This window comes from Geotrypetes seraphini, chromosome 19, assembly GCF_902459505.1.
Source record: "Geotrypetes seraphini chromosome 19, aGeoSer1.1, whole genome shotgun sequence".
NCBI lineage: Eukaryota > Metazoa > Chordata > Amphibia > Gymnophiona > Dermophiidae > Geotrypetes > Geotrypetes seraphini.
The window spans coordinates 1,228,475-1,251,506 of record NC_047102.1 but is presented as its reverse complement, the minus strand read 5'-3'; the positions used below and the strand labels follow the sequence as shown (position 1 = coordinate 1,251,506).

General features: G+C 38.5%; 1 protein-coding gene across 1 annotated transcript in view; it reads left to right on the top strand.

Moving 5' to 3' along the window:
• Positions 1-23,032, top strand: part of ELP4 (elongator acetyltransferase complex subunit 4) — a 141,716-nt gene that overhangs the window by 74,302 nt on the left and 44,382 nt on the right. The window contains exon 9 of the mRNA XM_033928281.1: positions 613-719. Coding sequence (XP_033784172.1) covers positions 613-719 — 107 coding nt within the window. The remainder of the gene's footprint in view (positions 1-612; positions 720-23,032) is intronic.

Sequence of the window (23,032 nt, the reverse complement as noted above, 5' to 3'; positions counted from 1 at the left end):
TCTCCGTGGTCATAACTGATTTGAGATCTAGAGTTCAGAACTGGCAGTCTACCTGTAGCTCTCCAGACTCGTATGTGTGGGTTAATGTTTCATTGTAGAGAAGGGAAAAAAAAATCCCCTGTCTGTTAAGTCATTAAGAAGGTGTGAAATGAAATCCATTTCATTAGAGCTGCTCTGGTTATCAGTAACCATAAGCCATGTTTTGCTGGCTGCTTACTGGTGCATTTAATAAAATCAAGATCGCTCCGTGGTGCCGTGGGCAGCGTGCAAGGTGATAGCCATATTTGCTTACTGTAAATACGAGAGAAAATCACACACAAAGCGCCTTTAGTTTTGACAAGTATTAAGATCCCTCTTTACATGTGTACTTCTGTACCGAAGTGCAATTAGTTTTCCTCGCACAAGGATTTCTGTTTATCTTATTCTGCTTCATTACTTAAGTATAATCGCACGCTTTGCTTCACTGCTTCTGGTAGTAAGCTCCAGTTTAAAAAGGGGAGGATGAGAGATTGTAAATATACAGCATTCTGCTGCAAGACTTTAATTTATGCATCTTGATGGCAGTGGGGTTCTCTTTTCTGTCTCAGTTATTTTATTTCCTTCTTCTTTAAGGTTTGTTTCATGTACACCAGAGTCCTCGACTTAACAGTTTGCTGTGTGATGTGTCAGGTACAAAGGATCTTGCTTTCAAGTTAAAAAGAAAGCAGTTGACCATTGAGGTAAGAGAGGCTGTTTGCTTTCTTCTGTGAATTTTGCTAAAGAAGGCTTGATCTCCTGATTTCATACCCTGCTATCACTTAGCTTAATGGGGGAGATGGTATGTGTAATGCTGACTTGGCAGTACTGTATACTGTAAGTATTTTCATCCCATTGCATTTCATCCAATCACCTTCTCTGCAGTATCATTTCTATTTCATGTATATTTGACTGTGTCGAGATCTATTTAGCAGTAAGTCTGAGATGTTGAGAGGGGGCTTTGAGAGCTTCTTTCTTTTTTTTCCCTCCTCTTAAATAGAGACATAAAACACCCAAGCAGCTCTGACAAACCATTTCAAGTGAAAAGCTCTTAGGCAGGCTACTTGTCTTAACTGCTTGAAACCATCAAATGAGAATTGCCACCAATAAATTAGCATATTTTGTACTTCATCACCAAATGTAGCTTGGCACTGCTTTGCTGTTTGGGACTTCACCCTTAAATGACCACATTGGCCCTTCTTTGACCCCCTGCCCTCTGTAGCTAGCCACTTGATTACGTAAGCTCAGCAGCCCCTTTCTTTTCTTTCTTCACATGTGCAAGGACCGCAGTGTTATAAATCATTTAAAGGGCCCTATCAAGTGACAAATTAAGATGCCCTCCTCCCAATTAATGGCAATCAATGTCCTTAATTATCTGCTCCTATTGAGACTAGTTAATAGTTAATCGTGTGGCCGGTTTCTCAAGTAGGTCACCTCTGCATGAGTGCTAGATGTTTCTCTGTTGGGACACCCTCTTTAAAAGCCATTTAAGACCAGATCTGCAAAGAAGACTGTTTAGAGTAGTGGCAGCTGAAATTGAATCAAGTGCTGTCATTGACCACATGGTGATTAGGGTATCCTGGAATTGAAATGCTTGTTTGGATTGTCTTTTGGGGGGTAAAGATCTCATCCAGGAAGATTGATTTAGATGGCACAAGCTTTGTAGTTTAAAAAAGTTTGGTGCTTTCATTAAATTGTATTTATTTATTTGTTGGGATTATGAACTGCCTTTATGAAGAAATTCACCCACGTTTTTTGATTGTACTGAAGTTAATTAAAATATTTAGATTGCACTATAAATAATTTTTTTTCTTGCCAAATCCCAAGTTGCTATACAGAGGACAAACCACTTCTGGCCTTGAATTCTGCGTACAACTTCAGTAATAATTTATTTTCTCCCTGCGAATAATCTCACAATACACACCTTATGATTATTTTCAATTATTTGTGGGATGGATTGTTTTCAACTGAATAATGGGAAACATATGATCTTTGAATTGATTTCTACAGTGTAAACTTAGTTTGATTGTGCATTTGTAGGGAAGAAATAGGATGGAAAAGCCTAATAATGGGAACTGGACATTGGTAGCAAAATATTTCAACACATTCCCTGTACACACAAATAAAGGGCACCCAGGCATGGCTATACAGTCAGAAAATGTTTGTCTTAAGTCAAACACTTTCAGAAGCATTATTTACCTAAAAGATTGATTTGATCATGTAACACTGTATACTCAAAGGAAAGAAACACGTGTCTGGGATAAAAATACAAAACCAAAATCAGAATGTATGCAAAGCAATTATATTTCAACAAACCTGTCTGAAATCTGACCTAAATAAAGAAATGCAGGATATTTATTTTTACCTGTATTTCAAAATAATTTGTATCCAAATCTAAAAAAATATTTGTTCAGTGCACTTAATAAAATGCCCACACAAAATTCAAACTAAGAAAAAGAAAAAAATATAAGCCCTACCCTGGCAGTTAAGACACAGGAAATATGATTTAAAATACTCCAGCAAAATACAAAATAATCATCTTCTGAATTTCCAGAAATACAGAATTCCATAAGGATGAACCTGCCGGACAGCAAATAACGTAAGACGTCGGGCAACCATTGATTTCAGATAAATAGGGCATTATAATGTATCATGCAGGATAACAATAGCAATACTTTGAAGTTTACCCACCAAATAATATAATAATAATAATAATTTTATTCTTATATACCGCCATACCCAGCGAGTTCTAGGCGGTTTACATCAGTTAGATTAGGATCCGCGTTGACAGCAGATTTACAGCAATTTATCAGCTATATAACAAATTTAACCGAACTTGATAGAGGAGGGAGGGGGATTGGGGGAGGTCGGGAAAGGAGCAGCTATCGTAGAGGAGGGTGAGAGCAAGGGGCGAATTGGGGGGGCGAAGAGTAAAGAAGATTGGGGGTTCCTTAGGGGTCATGTTCCCTAAAAAGGTAAGTTTTAAGTGATTTTCTGAAGTGGGGGCCTCGAGAATCATTTGGGCAGCCAATACAATGACTTCAAATACAGTGTAATGTGATCAAAATATAAGGTATGTGTAATTACTGGGTGAAGGGATGTCCCTAAATGCAAATAGTTAAATCAGTCTCCCTCGGCAAATGCAACTAAGAAATGGAGAAACAAGACCAAATGGCCCATCCACAATAACCATTAACTCTTTCTCTCTCAGAGAGATCTCAGGCCCTCTTGAATTCAGACACGTTTTAACTGCCTAAACATTCTCAGTCTGCAAAAGGATGCCCTAACTACAGATTTCTCATGCAAGCAAATTCTAGGCAGATTTGAAAGTTCTTCACCAACTCTAGCTTCTAGTTGAAACCCTTTTAGGGAATTGGAGTGCAACTTAGCCAGAGCAATTCAGTCTTATTTATCATTTAAGGTTTAATATATAAAAAAAAAATCCAAATTACACAATACCGTTAATATCTCCCCTTCAACTGATTCTGGGACATTGGCCTACAGTCTTACCAATTTAGCCTGTCACAACCCTAGATCCCTGTGAAAAGGATACAACAAATTGTATATCATTTTCATTCAACCAAAACTTGAAATTAAACTCCTGAAGATGCTGACTCAATAGGTTCATACAGAGCCAAACCCTGTAGCACCCTAATCTCTATCCCATAATATACTCTGGTATTGTCCAGTAAGGAAAGAAGAAAATCACTCCGATACCTTACCAGATATACCCAAGACTTGCATGCACTTTAATAGAATTAAATGAGTAACTAATGCTGCCAAAATTTCTAAAAGAATTACAGTCTGCATATGAAAATCTTCTGACAAATGGGGACCATCTAAGAAAGTAACAAGTTGATCAGTTCAGCCAAAAAGGCAGTTTGAAAATGGGCCTAAAAATAGCAACATCAGTGGCTTCCAATGCAGGGCATACAGTTGCCTATTTGAAGTCATTAGAACATACCCCTGTGGTAAATGAGGCATTCACAATTTCCCTTATTCCTTCAAACATACCAGGCAGAACAACTATCCAAAAGATATATCAGCACTCAAATTGCAGAGCCCCTTCTCCTCTGCTGCCAGCTCCAGACTCCGTCCCTTCTATCTTGCTATATTGTATGCCTGGAACAGACTGCCTGAGTCATTATGTCAAGCTCCATCTCTTAACAATAATCAAATCCAAGCTAAAAGCTCACTTTCTCAAGGCTGCTTTTAACTCCTAACTCCCCCTCCCCATAAGATACCTATGTCCATCTTACCATTCTCTCTGCAAAATTAGATTTTAAGCTCTTCTGAGCAGGGACCGTTTATTACATGTTAAATAATGCACATGTACAGTGCTGCATATGCCGTTCAGCATTATAACAGTGATAGTAGTAGTAATCTGTGTTCAAGAAACTAGCTCAAAGAATACTATATACAAATAACTTATTGACTGTTTTACTTTGTAATTGTTTCATTGACTTTCCTATACAAGTATTTTGCTTGATGTGTTTTATATAATTACATAAATATAAAAATGTAAACAAAGTTTTATATGATTTTTGGGTTTGGCCTGGTCTCTCAGATAATAAGTACTATGTACTCCAAATGAAAGGTTCCCAATTCAGTCCTAATCAATGATCAGCGTTCAGATCTAGAGGGTGATTTTATAAAGCCATGTAGCCTGTTATAAAATACCAATTGACATAAAAGTACGCACTTTAACGTGACTTCCTCTTTTTTCAGAACTCCCTCTGAAAAGAAAGCTTGTGGGTTCTTTCCTATCTTTATATCAAGTTTTATTTAAAATTTGATTAATTGCTTAATCTTACTTCTGAGCAATGTACAAAAAAATAAAAGCTTAAAAACATACATATATGAGAGATGGACTTAACATACCAATACTTAGATTACCAACGGGGAAGGGAGGTAAGAATTACAAAATAAAATAGGAAAGAAACGAATATGGGAAACACATAAGATAGAGATTAGAGAATGAGAAAAAGAAAAAGCTTCTTAGCCCAGTAATCTTGCCCAAATGACTTAATTCCGCTCAATAGCACAGTTGTAACACCTTTTGATAAGAAAGAAAATTTCTCTTTCAGTTAAACACAAAAAAAGTCTAGCTGGGCTATCTAATATCGACTTTTTAATGCTGTAGATCTCTAAGAATTAAATTGAAACTAAAGCACCCTCTTAAGTCTGCCTCCCCGCAACCTCAATTCATGCCCTCTACTTTTACTATTTTCTTTTCTCTGGAAAAGATTTGTTTCATATTAATACCTTTCAAGTATTTAAACATCCGTATAATATCTCCCTTGTCCTTTCTTTTCACTATAGTCTAATCTAATCTAATTCTTATATTTGTATACTGCGCCATCTTCCAAATCAGAAGCTCGACTCGGTTCACACTAAGGTTAAAGATGAACTAACTAACAACTAATACATCTTCCATATATGAGACCAACCAAGTCCACCTTACAAACAATTGAGTTTAATGAGTTTCAGAATGTAAAACAAAAGGTGTGTTTTTAATGATTTTCTAAATATTTGAAGGGATGAAGATATTCTAATTTCAACAGGAAGCTTAATCCAAATGGATACAAATCAGTATGCAAAGGATCAAGAGATGTAACTTGTAACTTTTGATCTTCTAAAGGAAGGAAAATCTGAGATGTCCTAGATTTTAAGGACCACGAGAAATTCAAAGTGATGTTTACCAGGATGTAAAATTTTAAATGTTATAGTTGCACATTTAAATTGAACTCTACAATAAACTGGAAGCCAGTGAAGTGCCTCAAGAGGAGGAGACACATGATCATATTTATTTTTTGCAAAAATCAACTTGGCAGCAGTATTGTGAATTAACATATTCAGGTCTTCCAATCTCTTCTTGTACATCTTTTGACACAAGCCCCATACCATTTTCATCACTTTTCTCTGGACTTTTTCAAGACCCTTTACATCCTTAGCCAGAAACGGCCTCCAAAACTGAACACAGGTGGGGCCTCACCAATGACCAGTACAGGGGCATCAACACCTCTTTTCTTCTGCTGGTTATGCCTCTTTCTAAACTGTCCAGCATCCTTCTGGCTATAGCCATCACTTTGTCACACTGTTTCATCACCTTCAGAGCCTCAAACACTATCATCCCAAGGTCCCTCTCCCTGTCCATGCATATCAGCCTCTCACCTCTCAGCACATATAGTTCCCTTGGATTTCTGCTCCCCAAGTGCATCCCTCTGCACTTCTTTGCATTGAGTTTTAGTTGCCAAACATTAGACCATTCTTCTAACTTTTGCAGATCCCTTTTCCTGTTTTCCACTCCCTCCAGGGTGTCTACTCTGTTACAAATCTTGGTATCATCTGCAAAAAGGCAAACCTTACCTTCTAATCCTTCAGCAACAAATATATTGAACAGAATCAGGCCCAACACCTTTCCTTCCTCCGAGCAAATTCCAATCTGTCCATCAGCCAATTTCTAATCCAGTTCACCACTTTGGGTCCTAAATTCTGCCCATCAAGTTTATTCAAGAGCCGCCAAAGTGGAATCGGGTCAGAGACTTTGCTGAAATCTAAGTAAATTACATCTAGCACACAACCTCAAAGGATGTAAGCAATCCAAGGTAACGCCTATTTAAAGAAGACTGGATTGGATGTGAGCAAATGACTATCAACCAATTTCAGTTGCTCCATTTTTTGGAAAGGTGTTAGAGAGATTGGTTTTGCAACAATTGCATGATCGTATTCGGCAGGTTGGTTGATTGGATCAAGGCCAATTTGGTTTTTGCCAAGCACACAGTGTTGAACTATTATTGATTTAGGTAATTAACACATTAAGGGAAGGATTGGATCAGAACCTATCCTATTGTATGCTATCATTTGATGTTTCTGGGGCGTTTGATTTAGTGAATTTGGATTTGTTATTGTTGAAGTTGCAAGGTTTAGGACTTAGAAATGAAGTGTTTCCATCATATTTTCTAGGACGAACCTTGCATGTAAGAAATGGTAGTTCAGTGTCAAAAACAGTTTTTGGTAGGGAGAGGGGTCCCACAAGGATCATCCCTTTCGACACTGTTGTTTAATATTTATATGGCTACGTTAGAGTTTTCAGAAAGTTTGGGGTTCAGTATAAGCTGTATGCTGATATATTGTTCCTTTTTCCTTTTAGGAAAACAATATCAGGGGGTTGAGATGAGACTGAATTTGTGCATGGAAAAGGTTGTGATGTGGATGATAAGTCATGGATTACAGTTAAATGTTAGTAAGACAGAGGTGATGATAGTGGGAAAAGATAAGACAATTATGTCCTGACTGCTTGAACATGATGTGTGTTCAATTGAATGTAAAAATGGAGATGATGTTATTAGGGGTCCAGTTGGATTCTGCTTTGACCATGGGAAATCAAATATTGAAGACATTCAAGCAGGTTACGCGAAATTACATCTTTTGTACAGGCCAATACCAATGTTAACTCCTTATGATTTTTGGTCTTTGGACCAATGATTGATATTAGTGAGATTGGATTATTGTAATGCGCTATATCTTGGTGTGGCTAAAACGAAGAGCAAGGCCTTGCAGTTACTCAAAATGTTCAGAAAACAATGATTCATGTGATCTAATAAATTTTGAATAGATCTCATTAAAGGAAAATAGTTTGAATATCATTTAAATAATAAAAGAAGACAAACTGAGGGATGATTTCCAAGAGAACTGAAAAACATAATAAATAAAATTGGGCATAAAGGAGAACCCTGTGGTACTCTGCAGCCTGTAGTCCATATTAGCGAGCATGAACCATTTCTAATAACTTCTAGTTTGTAAAAAGACTGAGAACCAGGTCTTTGCTGGATCAGAAATTCCCATCATATCCAAATTTCCTTGTAACAGATTATGATCGAGAAGGTCAAATGCAGCTGAAAGATCCAACTGCCTCAGAATAGTTGAATGTCGCTTTACTAGAGATAGTAAACAAGTTTCAATGCTATAGAACTTCTTGATGCAGGATTGCATATGATCCAATCAATTGAATCTCTAAATATTCTTGAAGATGGCTTCTGCAGTCTTGGCTAAGGAAGGAATGCTTGCTATTGGACAGTAGTTAGAACAGACATTGGATGGTTTTGAATTAATCTTCAAAATTGGTAAAAGAGAGAATGCTAATACTAAGTGGGAAACAGTCATAAAACCATGAAAGCCCATCTTGCAGGACGGACTTTAGGGGATAAGAAATATACAGAGTTCCAGACTCATCATCATTTAAATGAATTTTCTCAAAATAATAAGATTTTCTTAGTCGAACAAGTATCTGATTTATAAGGTCTAATGCATTGTTTCCATCTTCACCTATAATTTTCAAGTCCAGTAGAGTTCCAATATCTCTCCAATTACCTACATTTTTTCAAGTGCCAGCAATTCATACCAAGGAGAAGCAATGGCTTTAGGGTTGATGAATTTGTAACTGTCCTTTGAAGATGCTGTGCTTGCACGGAGGGAGGAAGCCTTGGAGGAAAGGCTAATCCACTGGAAGATGCACAGGGCCAGAAGCAATGGGAAAGTAAGGTACAGCCTGAAAAAGGTTGGGAACTCCAAAAGTGTTTGTTTAAAAGCATTCTGCATCCGCAGACTGGGAAGAGGGCTTAGAGAAAACTAACCCTTGAGTGCTGCACTAGCACTTAACCAACTTCTTTTTGGATGATGAAGTCATCAAGTCACTAGGGCTCGAACCCGAGTCATTGGCACCTAACACACAGAATGCTGCAGAGGAAGCTGGTAAAGGAAATTACCTTTAGAAAACCAGCAGGAGCTTACATGGAGTGCTTGAAGAGTAGAGTTTAGCTCACGGAGAAACCCTGGGCTAGGGAATAAGTCCTGATTCTGAAACAAGGTTCTGGAAGAGAAGAGTTGAACCCGTGAGGAGTTTGAGCTCTGGACATAAGCTAAGAAATGTATTCTTTATTGTTCAGAAGGAATAGAGAGAGTTGTAATATTAACCTTCCAGTGTTGAAAGCTCATTTGAGGACTGTTTGGCTATGTTTATTTCTAAATGTTCTTAATCATTTAGAAGAAACTGAAAAGAAGATTTATAGTTTTAAAGGAAGCTCAATAAAGACCTGACACTTTGACTAAATTGAGAGCACAGTCTTTTTTTGGAAGCCAAAGAAACAGCCGGAGGGTGAAAAGAGGGAGGAACTGCAATTTGGGGGAGGGGCAAAGTGCAGACAGAGAGCTCCCCCTGCAGGACAGCTCCTCCCTGCTTGTGCTGGCTCCTCTATGGGGAATCATTGCCCAGGCAGTGGAGTGAACTGGGGAATGGATGCTGGGGCATGGTTTTTCATTGATATTGTTTAAAAATGTATTTTGTTTTTGTGATTTAGGGTTTTGATGTTGGCATGATTTTGGTTCAAATTTTTTGATCCATTGTTAATTTTGGCTTCACATGAGGATCATATACATTTTTCTAGTGCTAATTTATAATTATTAATGGTGATTTGCACAGAAGCCATGAAAAAGGAGTCCTCAGAAAATCAAACTTTATTCCGTGGAAGCTAAATTTGTGATTCAGAGAAGTGAGCCAATGTCAGCCATTATTCAACCATCACACACTCCTTTGAGCCCCATCTCTAAAAGACAAGGTAGTCTTGTTAGGTAAACTTTAAGCAAGCAAAAATGCTTCTACAAAATACGGACCACCCAGAACATGTCCAGACCTTGCCCATTGCATGTTCTTGAGCATCCCTTCAAAAGTTTGGGTTGATTTTTATATATATATGAATGGAATCTAAGGTTCCAGAATTACCTCCTAAAGCTATAACAGGATAGGGTTGTTGTGATAACATTTTTATATATCTTTCTTATAATTGGGTGAAAAAAAGAATAGATTTATTACATACATTTTTATTGTGTTTCCTTCTGCTCAGTACGTTGGAAGATGTCTATAGGGAGAGTGCATATTAGCGGACAATGAATTTTGAAGCCGGGCTGTCTCATTCTATTTGTTCTCACTTCGGAATCTTAATTAGGAGATAAAAACCATCATTTGACTAAATTATTGTCTGGAATCTGTAGCAAAAAGTATAATCCACAATTGGGCCAATTAGTGTGCTCCATCGTTAGCAGTGATTTGATTAGATCTGACGCCAGCGTAGTTCCCACTCTTGTTTTGCCAGGTATGATGGTCAGACTTCAAAGGACTTGAATCATCAGCAGGGCAAGGTTTGCAGATCAGCTTAGGTCCGGTTGTTAATCTCTCGGCCCTTGCACAAAACAAGCTTACAGGACACAATCATGCGGTATTAAAGTTTGGGTTGAGTCGTGCCAATTTGTCTTTGATTTTCTGATGATCAACTAAAGACAGATACAGGAGTTAGCACATACTAGGACTTTTCCTGATTAAGCTCTCAGAATATTTGAAATACTTGATTTCTCAGTTCATGACATGACAGTGTTGTCATGTTCCAGTGATACGTAAAGCATTTAGGAAGGTTTTATAACTATATGGCAAACCTTTGTAATAAGCTGTACTATTTTCTAAGACATGCCAAATGAACCAGTTTCAAAACGCTGTACAGCCCACAATTCATTTCTGTTCACCTGTACTTATGTTCTTGAAATGTATTTCATATCTGTTCCAGCCTTTCACATATTGCTTTGAGAGTGACAGGTTATTCTGGGAAGAGCCTAGGGCAGCCTAAATATTATTCCTAATGACTGAACTGCTGTTTTGCAGGCCTGCTCACATCTCTCTTGCTTTGACAAGTTTTATCTGAGTTCAGCTATAAGTATGTGAATGCCAGATAGCTGCAAAAGAATGTAATATCATAAGGCCTTTATCAGCACCTAAACTGTGTTTAAAGTAATGCATTCATTAGCATATTCAAAGAGAGATTTTTATGTTTTGATACCTGTTTTGGTTGGTATAGGAGATATCTCAGTGGGGGGGGGGGGGTTGTATGATTATTTTTTTTTTTGTGCTTGAAAATTTGTGTATGTTTTTACTATACCTGCCGAGGTAATAGGTGGGTTAAAAATGGATCAATAAAAGTAAAGTTTTCCATGAATATCAGAGGTACTTGGAGCAGTGACCTTTGTACAGCTTGTGATCATGGCAAGTGACTTGGGAGCCTTTTGCTAAAGCTTAGCATGAGCTGAATCTTAAAGAGTATACGTGTGGGCTTCGTAGAATATAGGGGGAAATTCTATAGATGGGGCTGAACGTAATAGGCACTTCTGTGCTGAATTTTCAGTCCAAGAAAGCATTCCAGTGGCTACTAGGTGTTGAAACAGGACAGAAGTGGCAGATCCATGTGAAAACACACTTACACACTCATTTCCAGAATAGCAAAGAGAGTGTGACCATGGGAGGGGCATGGCAGATCAGGGGACATTCCCTTAAATGAGTGATTACAGGATTCAGGGGATCCATATCCAACTTGCATGCCAGAGTTCACATGTTGGTGTAAGTTGAGCGCAAATCCCAGAGCTACAAAGAATACCAATCCTGCAATGCTTGTTATAGAAAACTGTTCAGCAGTGATTTTTTTAGCGCTTAAATTTGAGACCCATTTTATAGAATTTCCCCCATAGTGTATGGTAAACTTTAGTAAAAGGGCCTCTTGATCTCTTTGATTGTAACGTCATCAAGGACATGAACCTTTAGTACAAGAACTGTTGTAATCCATATTAACTTTACTTTAGGAAAGCTTAATAAAAATGCAAAAATTGTTATAAGAAATATTTGGCTACAAACTTTAATGTTTGAAATTCAGTAAGTAGTTTATTTTTTGCTTCATATACCTGAGTTTTCACATTTTATAAATTGACGCTTTCCTAAATGAAATTTTAAAAAAAGGATCTCTAATTAGAAAATTAAGGATATAAATTAAAGAACTAAGGCCGGTACTGGACAGACTTGCACGGTCTGTGTCCCATATATGGTGATTCGGTGTAGGATGGGCTGGGGAGGGCATCAGTGGGAACTCCACTAACTTGGAACATGAGGATGTTAAAGGACAGACTTTACGATAGATATTCTGCAAATAACTAGATGGTTGGATAGGCTGGAGTGAGCTTGGACGGAACCTAAGACAAGACCAGACTTTACATTCTACGGCCCAGAACTATCAAAGAAGAGACAAGTTAATCTTATGGACATACTGGATGGACCGTGCAGGTTTTTATCTGCCGTCATTTACTATGTTACAGAAGCTAAGAAAATATATTTTATAACACAAGGGCTTTGTACAGTTTAGTGGAAAAATGGTACAACCCTAGATTCAAAACTTTAAGGAATATAGATTTCATTTAATTTTTCAGGTTTGTTTGTCATACATAAAAATTTGTAGATGGACATCAATAAACATGCTTAATAATGAAAATAGTCTAAAAACAGTTATTCAAAAGAAATATAGGACAGAAATGAAAGTAAGAACCAGTAAATAGATGACTGCATTCAATAGTCAAAAGCCTGGACCGGATTCCTATAGCAGGGAAATTTTTATTCAGAAAAGTGTGGCCAGACTTGCAGAGGGTATCAGAAAAAAAAAAATGTGTTTCTTAAATCAATTTGGGTTAATATAATTGAGGGGAGGGGAGTGTTCTTAAGGAGAATTCCCTCTCAGATTTATCCATAAAAGCTTTGTTGATTAGTATCTGAACAGCTTTTCACTATGTAGAGTTAAAAGATAAGCACTGCAAAACACTGGAGTCTACCTGACTTTCATATCCAATTGGTATCTTGATTAAATTCAATAGGACGTGGTTTTCCAGTACCCTTTCCTTTTATTTTTAATATTGCACCCTTAACTGCTTTGGTATGTAAAAGCGGTATATTAAGTCAGAATAAACTTGAAACTTGATGGGATAGAATTACTCCCTAGAATTTTGAGATTGGACTGGGGTTTGTGGGGGATAGAATAGCGTTCTTCTTCATCAACATGATCATAATGGATTTAATAGAATACATTTCTATGAATATTTCACACAGATATCCTGTACACCTGTTACTCCTGGATTATTGCCATCTTTAGGATTAAGGTTAAAGTCATAGCTCAAAGAGTTAATAAGAGTACTCGGTGAACTAAGTGGCAACAGGGAGTCTCCCTGAAATATGCCTGACTGGATCTTGATGTGAAGGATGACAAACTGTCCGTCTTCGTACTTCAGATGGAGCATGGTGTACCACATTTTCCTGTTGAACTTGATGTACTCAATCCATTCTAGGGAAAGTGGGTTCCTTTCAGAGTCTTTCTTTTTGGGTAATTCGTGCTTTACTGAGATTTCTGCCTTTCTTAGAACTGGTAACGATGACTTCATTAAACATGAACTAGTCTTTGATTCCATATGCTCCCTAGTTATTGCCTATCTATTCTGTTACAAGGATGCTGTTGGATGTTGATACGATCGTACATTTTATCGGCATCTAATGCAATAAATAGCTTATAGACTGTAGGTAGACAGTATAGAGGTCTGTAATTTTGGGGAGCATTACATGGATTCCTTGTGGAAGAATAGAATAGGTGTTCTCCCCATTACCCAAATTCTGTTATTAACAGACCAAGGCTGTTTAACCTGCTTACCAACTCTTTTGTTGTTAATTCAGCCTATTCCATAACTTTGAGGTTGGCCTTTTCCAAATGCTCCTGTTTGCAGTGTAGCCTTTCGACTTTTCAATTGTATTTTACAGGGTCTTCATATAAGTTTTTCCAGATAATTTCTGTTTCAGCTTTAGTTGGTGGTATTTTCACTGTACCAACTCCTAACTTTGTTTTCAACATTCAGTTTCTAGCTTTTTGTGTTCCATTTTCAATTTGATGTCTTCTGCAATTTTCTTGGGTTTGCCTCAGTGGCTTCCTCAGGCAAATTTAGCAGTGCAATGTTTTTTCTATATTTCACTTCCCTGGGCACTGGTAAACTGAGCTGAGGAAACCACAGATGTAAAACAGTAGCCATTGTTGGTTTTATTACAGGAAAATCTACAGAGCATCTCTTGGAAACACAAAAAAAAAAAGATTTGCACCATTAGGTTGATACCAACAGTGCCCCTGATAGATACATTTGTGCAATGAGGAAAGACTAAAGAGGTTTGGGCTCTTTGGCTTGGAAAAGAAACGGCTGAGATGAGATAAGATTGAAGTCTACAGAATCCTGAGTGGTGTAGAACGGGTACAAGTGGATCAATTTTTTATTGCATCAAGATTTACAAAGACTAGGGGACACTCGATGAAGTTACAGAGTAATACTTTAAAAACAAATAGGAAGAAATATTTTTTTCCTCAGAAAATAGTTAATCTCTGGAATGCATTGCCAGAGGATATGGTAAGAGCAGTTAATGTAGCTGGTTTTAAAAAAGGTTTGGACAATTCCTGGAGGAATTTCTCAATAACATAAAATTAAAATGAACATTTATATAAGATTCAGGTAAAAATCAGAGATCAGTGATGAGGTTGGTGAGACATAGAGTAAGTTGCCCTATGTAAAACAAGTCACCACAAGATCTTTTAAGAAACTGTTAGAAAAACAATATAGCCAAAGTGTGCCGTATACATTAGATGCTTTATCACTATGTGATAGCATCAGGACTGTTTATAACTATCCCCACTTTAAGAACCAGATGACCATAGTTAAAGGGATTTCTCAGATCGACAGTCATCTGACTGTGCCACCTTAGAGAAAATGCTTCGAGCATGGTTCAGCTCCACTGTGGAATGTACCAAACTCCTCTCCCATCTGGGCATGTGAAGATGCTACAGAATCAATATACAGCCCCCCCCCCCCCCCCCCAATTCCACCAGTTGTCTCTTTTTGGCAGGAGCAACTAAAGTAATAATAGAAGTGCCCAAACATGACATCATTTTAACAGACTCTACCTCCACCCCCCAACCCATGTTTTGCTTCATTTTCAAGGGGAAAATTGGTAATTATTTAGAATTCACAAATATTTATGTTTTGGAAAATGTTTTTTCATGTTTATTGTTAAATGAACAATATTAAAATACCATGTCTCAGAGACAGAACACCATCCGCTTGTTCATGCAGGTCCCTAACTGAAGACTTCCACAACCTTGCTCTTGTAGGCATGGGAAAGGTGAATGCTTCAACCCAAGATGGTGAAGCACTATGGAGAAAGAGGAAAAGACCAATCTGCTTTAATCAAATTATACATATAATGTGAGCAAGCCCTGACTGTGATCTTGAAAATGGTTGTAAGGATTTGGATGAAATGGGGGTCAATCTACAGTTTTCAGTGACTTAGCTAGGTCTGGAGTTTGGCAAAATTCATTTGGGGTATTCTCATCAGACAAAGAAGCTTAACCAGCCAATAGGCTGCAAGAGAAAAAGAGGACTGAAGGCTGCTAAGGCACTGTCTTTTAGGTACTGCTTCCACCTCCTTCTGCAGCCTATTGGTCAGACATTTTGAACGAAGCTTAGCCAGCCAATAAGCTGCAGGGGAAAACAAAACTGAAGGATGATGGTCCTGTCTCCTCTACAACTTATGGGCTGCCTAAGAAATGTCTGAGGAATACACTAACAGCATAGAAGCCAGAACAGCTGCAGTGTAGGGAAGGGATTGTTAGGGGAAGAGATACGAAATGTAAAAGGGAGAACAGAGCTGAAGTGAATGCAAGCTGTAGGAAGGCATGGACAGTGATCTAAAGATAACTGCAGCCCATTGGTCAGACATTCCTAAGGAAGCTTAGTCAGCCAATATGCTACAGGCAAAACTGGGTCTCATAACCCAAACAATAACAGTCCACTTTCCCGAGCAAAGCTCAGTCTTCCAGGTATTATCAATTTAACCAAGAAGTGTATTGAAGACGTAATGATTAAAACATTGTATTTTTCATTGTGTTCAAAAGAAATTTTCCCAAGGAAGTGTGCAGTGTGTTGAGTTGCGTTGAACTGCCTTACACGTGACCTAGACTGCAACTGGGTTTCCTCCATGTTACTGTTTCTAGTTCAGTGTTGTGATCAAAACAGTGATGGTACGTTTTTTGGTAAGGGGAATTTTTCATTTCTTCATTCTTTCTAGCATTCTAAAAACTCATTATTCTCAACCACCACCTGCCTTAGGCTCATGAGAGTTAAGACTGCTCCCAAAATCAAATCATCTCAACTGTGTCTCTGCTACCACCCAAACCATTGGACTGACTCATTGCTCTCTTTGGATACCTTGTGCTCCGTATTATTTTATTAATTGTTTTGATAAGAGGTGTGTGCAATTTAGTTTTGGAATAACAACAATTAATATATTTTAGATGTCATTTTTAATTTTCTTTACTACAGAGCTCTAACAGCTTTATTAGTCCTGAAGAAAATTGGAATCCTTACAGTAGCATAGTAATGATTGCAGATAAAGACTTGTATGGTCCTTCCAATCTTCTCAACATGGCCAAACCTGTACCTGTCATTCCATCCAGGCTATGCTTCTTTATTCTCCGTTTAAAGGGTGAAGGTCATTTAAAGTTTTACTTTGATTCCATTCTCTCCCACGCATTTTTAAATTCCGCCACTGTTTTTGTCTCCACCAGGGGAGGGGGGTAGTCTGGGGTAAAATCCCTTAGTTTTCCCCAAAGACTGAACAACATGAAATAAATCTACTCTTTGGGGTCTGCCAGGTACTTCCTTGTGACCAAGACTGGCTACTGTCGAAGAAGGAGTGCTGAGATCAATGGACTCGTCTCATGTTTTGTTTTATTTTATTTATAACCCGCCTTTCACAAGGCGGCTCACAGTATAAACATGCACAATAAAATACTGCATACATAAAATACATATAGAAAACACAAACAAATAAGCGACCAGTGCTTACACCATATATCATCCCCGTTCTAATTGGAACACAAAGATTCCTCAGCCCCAACGACACCTCCGGGTAAGGCATTAGTCAACTACTGCTTCATTTGTTCCCACAATGTCCTCACCTCTGAAAAGTAGGCTTATCTGCGCTAAATCTAGCCAAAGCAAAACTAGGCTATTTAAGGATTTGGGGGAGATTTCCTGGATTGGGAGGAACAAGCCTCTCTATTTTACCAGCTCTCACCTCTTCCTTCCTGTTGTAGGCTTCTTTTTGAAACATAGAAACATGAAGGCAGATAAAGGCCAAATGGCCCATCCACAGTAACCATTATCTTTTCCTCTCTCTAAGAGATCCCACATGCCTAGCCCAAGCTCTCTTGAATTCAGACACAGTCTCTGCCTCCACCACCTCTTCCGGGAGACTGTTCCACGCGTCTACCACCCTTTCTGTTAACTTCAGCCTATGCCCTCTCATTCCAGAGCTTCCTTTCAAATGAAAGAGACTTTTCCAGCAATAGGAATACCCCAATCAACATCCGGCATGTTAAAATCACATATTAGTAAAACTTCTCCTTTTTTAGATACTGTATATTCTGAAATTCTACTATTAAATCTTTTTCTTTTACCCCCTCCCCCGTGCTGGGCCACTTTTTTTATAACGCCTAATCAGCCTTCTAGGCGGTGTACAAAATCATAAAAGCATACAATAGCTAAAATACAAATTTAAGAAAACAGGGGACGACAAAGACTTTTGGAGACATAAAACCATAACGAGTGGAAAGAAGAGGATAATAGGCAAGAACTACAATTTTAAAGATAAAAGATAACTATTTAGGGGAAAAATAGTAGGAGGGGAAGTAGAAATAAAATCCTTCTAGCTCGCCCTTAAAAGGTCCCCCTTTCTTAAGGAGGAAACTTAACAGTGCCCACTTTAAGATGTCCCTGAAGACCAACTTGTTGACAAGGGGATCCCTGACTGTGGGCTTAAGAATGGCAATAGATCTGTTTTATTCTCTGCTAGCTTTCCTTTTTTTCTAACTTTGTAATTTTTGCCTTTAAACCATCTTATTGTTATGTTTTTGAAATGTGTTCATATGACAACATAAATTAAAATTAAAAACACTTTTCTTACTTATCTGGATCTGCAGATTTTCTGTTTTGATTTATAGCACTTATTAAAACATTTCATATTTTTCATCTCCTTGTGAGGCACTTTGAATATTTTTACCATACAATAGCCATAATAATTTTATATAGAATAAACATTGTACTATTTATTTTAAGAAAATATAAAAGAATTTTCAATTTTTTTTAGACCAAGTTAATCATATTTTGAAATAGATTTATGTGTGAAATTAAAAACTATAGTAGATGAAAATATAAGAAATTAAAAGCTGCAGTTTTGATCTGCTCGTTAGCTTTGCCACAGCCGTGGGCTCTTTCTGTTTCATCTGCATTATCCTCTCTAAACTAAAATAACATTCCCATAAAGATTTCATAGCTACAGCACACACACATCGCCTGGGGTGGGCATGGTTTCCACACAGGGGGGCACTCGCAGGCTGTCTTCAGAGTGGATTCGACTTTCATCGGACACTTTGCGTGTCTCCTGCTTGGTTTCTGGATGCCAGTAAGTTGCTGGCAACAGAGTCCATGGTCTGCAGCACCTCTTAGTCTTCGGAATGCTTGAACTTGTTCCAGTGCCACGAATGAGGGCTTAGGCGGATGCTCCTTATACTTCCTCATGCCAGAAGGGCAACAGAGTACACTGTCTCCAGGGGAGTTTCTAGTGTCCTTGGATCGCCCAGAGGTTTACCTCCATATTTCAATCTCCCCAGAGCACCGCAGGTTTCTACGTTTCTGCTTTTCCAGTTTGTAGTTCTGCCCCTTGGTCTCACAACGGCTCCTGCACTTTCGTCCCAGTGATTGTAGTTGAGGTGGCTTTCCGTCACGTCATGCCACATCCATTCTTCCTGGGACAGTGGGTGCTCCAGGCTCCTCTCAAATGAGTAAAGACTAAAGAAGATTGAATCTCCTCAGCTTAGAAAATAGACAGCTGAGGGGGAAAATGAGTGGCATATATGGTATAAGTGATTTAATTTTTTTTTCCTTTTTCAAAAATTACAAAGACATGGGAACACTCATTGAAGTTACATGGAAATACGTTTAAAACAAATCGAAGAAATGAATTTTTTCACTCAAAGAATAGCTAAGTTGTAGAACTCATTGCTAGAGGATGTGGTAACACTGGTTAGCGTAACTGGGTTTAAGAAAGATTTGCACAAGTTCCTGGAGGAAAAGCCTACTATTGAGATAGACATGGGGGAAGCCACTGCTGTCCCTGGAATCGGTGGCACTCTCTGGGTTTCTGCCAGGTACTTGTGACCTGGATTGGCCATTGTGGAAACAGGAGACTGGGCTAGATGGACCCGGTAGGACTATTATACTGATATGTGTTTATTGACTGTCAAATAACATTAGTAGTAAATAGGAAAGGTAGATACAGCAGTGTCTTAAATTGATTTTGGGAAAATATGGATAACATTTTCTGCTTTTGTAATTCAACAAATGAATGTTTTGAATCCAATAAATATGTTGAAAAAAGCACTTCCAAATTTGAAAATCACACTAGTTGTTCTGTCTGATTTTCTAAGAAACAGATTGTTCTCTGAACAGGCATTAAGAATAAAGCTGCCAGGAAGGGGTTTTGTTGTCAGAGTAGTCCCCGCCTCAGGTTTTGTAAGAGATTTCATGGTACCATTGTAAAGAGTGGATGATTTAAAACGTCTTCCAAAGATAAACTTTCCCATTGTCATTAATGAGGGTGAATAATCTTGAATGACACTGAAAGATCTGTTGGATTTGTCAGAGCAAATCAGTTCAGGGACGGAAATTTAAGGGCTAATTTTTGCGATATTATGAAGACCAAATCTAGAGTTAGTTATATGGGTATATTTTGGTTTTGAGCTGCTTTGTTGTCTTGAGAACATAGGGCTCCTTTTAAAGGAGCCCATAGTCTGCATGGTGGAATGTTGAATTTTAGGAAGAAATTTTGCTCTTTTTGTGCATAGTTCTACATATTTCTTTAGTTATTTTAATGTCACTTGCTTTATGTTTTTAGACTCCTGATGCAAGCCTAGAGGCTGAAAGACAAATGGTGTCATCTGTTCCCCACAAAATAAACTCTCTCCATCGTTCTTTTTCTGTGGAGGATACTTGATCTTGATTTGTCCTCACATCATAGAAATCTGCCCAGCACTTGCTTTGCTTCTCCGTTATTAGTGTTGCCATCTAATCACCGCTAAGCTTCTTTGGTTCCATGTCTTCCATACAGGATTTCTTTGTGTGTATCACATGCATTTTTCAATTCTGTTAACACTTTCATCTCTACCACCTCATTTGAGAGGGCATTCCAGGCATCTACTACACTCGCTGTGAAAAAGTGCTTCTTAATATTATTCCTGAGCCGGCCCCCCTGCAATATAAATTCATGTCCTCTAGTTCTACCACTTTTCCTCCTCTGTTGCGTGAAAAACGTTTTCCTCTGATTTGTTTTAATTGTAGTACTTAATAACATTATGGGGATGTCTTCTAGTTTTTGTACTTTTTGAAAAAGTAAACAATAGATTCACATTTATCTGTTCCATTCCACTCAACTCAGTGTTTTAGAGATCTCTGTCATAGTTCCCCTCAATCATCTCTTCTCTGAATTTCCTTAGCCTTTCGTCATATGAGAGTCATTAAATCCCCTTAATCATTTGATATTCTGACTCTCTTCACCCTTGAACTGAAGAACCGGTATGCTGTCATGGAAGTGGAGGAGATGAGAGCATCCCAAGGAGAGGAAGGACCAAAGTTTGAGATCCCAAAAATTACTAGATCCATGACCACTAGGAGGCGTAAGGTAGTGGTAGTTCACAATTCCATTTTGAGGGGTACAGAAGCATCCATCTGCAGACCAGACATGATGTCACGAGAGGCATACTGTCTGCCTGGTGCCAAAATTCAAGATGTTACAGAGAGCTTGCCAAGACTCCTCAAGCCTGATGACTACTATCCGATGCTGCTCATCCACATTGGCACTAACGATGCTGCCAGGTACCCCTGCAAACATGTCAAAAGTGACTTTGATAGATGCACACCATCCCTTCTCAGCAGCCCTTGGAAAATCATCCCATGGTCCAGGAAGCCAAAACACTCTCAACGACACCATTCACATAGCCACGCATTAATCTCCTGGATGCTAGCTTCTCTGCCTTGGCCTTTACCCTCAACAGGAAGGATGGACGAGAATACCACCTGCGTACCTGACTGCTTCACCTTCTCTCCCAGAAGCTTGAAGAATGGTCTGAAATTTGACAGCTAAAATTTAATGCTAAAAAATGCAAGGTCATGTATTTGGGCTGCAAAAACCCAAGGGAACAGTACAGTTTAGGGAGTGAAGAACTTATGTGCACAGTAGTGGGTTTTTCCCTCTTTAGATCTCTTAACATTGTGTTACGGGTGTGAGTTTTTTGCCAATGACAATAAGAACGCCAGCTGTAAATCATCAAAGATTGCTGCGTGATAAAAGTTTTTGAGGCTTTTTCTTCACCTGTTTTGGATCTTAATGTTAGATCTTGGAGAGGTAGCCCACTGCTAGTGAGTGATATTTCTTGTAATTTTTTGTTTAATTGTCACTACGATGGTATTCTTGAGAGATGTTTAAATACCTACATAATGTAAATGCGCATGAGTCGAGTCTCTTTCATTTGCAAGAAAATTCTGCAATGAGAGGGCATAGGATGAAGTTAAGAGGTGATAGGCTAAGGAGTAATCTAAGGAAATACTTTTTTTACAGAAAGGGTGGTAGATGCATGGAATAGTCTCCCAGAAGAAGTGGTGGAGACAGAGACTGTGTCTGAATTCAAGAAGACATGGAATCTCTTAGAGAGAGGAAGAAATAACGGTTACTGCGGATGGGCAGACTGGATGGGCCATTTGGCCTTTATCTGCCATCATGTTTCTATGTTTTCTAATTCTGTTATATATTTTCCAAGGTATCATGGCCAGAGTTGCATATGTTGCTCAAAGTATGGCCACACAAGGGAGTGATATAAAAGCATTACATATTTTTTTAAATTATTCTTTTTAACATTGTTTACTTTTTTGAATGCTGCCACACACTGAGCAGAAGATTTCAACATGTTCGCCACAATAGCATGTAGGACAAATGGGAGTGACCAAGATGGCTGCCAAAGTTTGACACAGCTCGAGACACGGTGGATTGCTTTGCAGTGATTCCTATATTGGACCCTGTCATTACCTAACTATAATATGGGTTATTCATTGTGTGCATCACTTTGCAGTTGTCCACATTAAACTTTGTCTGCCATTTGGATGTCCTGTCTTCTAGTCTCCTAAGATTCTCCTACAATTTCTCATAGTCCTTATGCAATTTAGCACTAATCTCATTTTTTTTTAAAATCTTATAACCAGTTTTCAGTTGCCTCCTATGTCAGGCTCACTGGTATGTACTTTTCCAGCTCACCTCAGAGCCCTATTTAAAAATAATCAGGTATCATAGATGACTTTAAATGATAGTTTACAGTTTATTTACAGTAGATCTATAGTTTCTTTTTTTTAGTTCTTTCAGTATTATAAGGTATATATCATCCAATTTAGATGATTTTCTGCTTTTGCCTGTTGATTTAGATTATTATATCTTCCAAGTTAACAAAATTTGTTTCAGTTCCTTTGAATTGTCATTTTAAATACAGACAGTCCCCATTTTATGAACATCCAATTTACATTGGACTCATACTTACGTTCGGGGGTCCTATTCTACATTCAATGTCCCAACATGCCCCTCTTCCTCCCTTCCAAGTCCCAACGTGCCTCCTCCCTCCCAAGTTCCAACACTCTCACTCCCTCCATTCTATGCCTCCCTCTGGCAAGTGTTTATCTTCTGGCCGGCTCCCTCCTCCTTCCAGCCGCAGTTGTTTTTCTGCACAAAGCCACAGGCAGCAGCTCCTACAAGCGTCCTGCGGCTGAGCTGGAAGCATTCCCTCTGATGTAGGGGCAGGAACTTCGGACACAGAATGGAGGGAGGGAAGGAAACATGAGCCATAGGGTGGAAGAATGGAGAAGAGTGAGGGAAAGAGATGCTGAGGTGGAGGAGGGAATAGAAAGGGAGAATTGGGTGTCTGAGTGAGAGGGAAAGAGAGATGGTGCTCATGGGAAGATGAAGAAAGAGGGA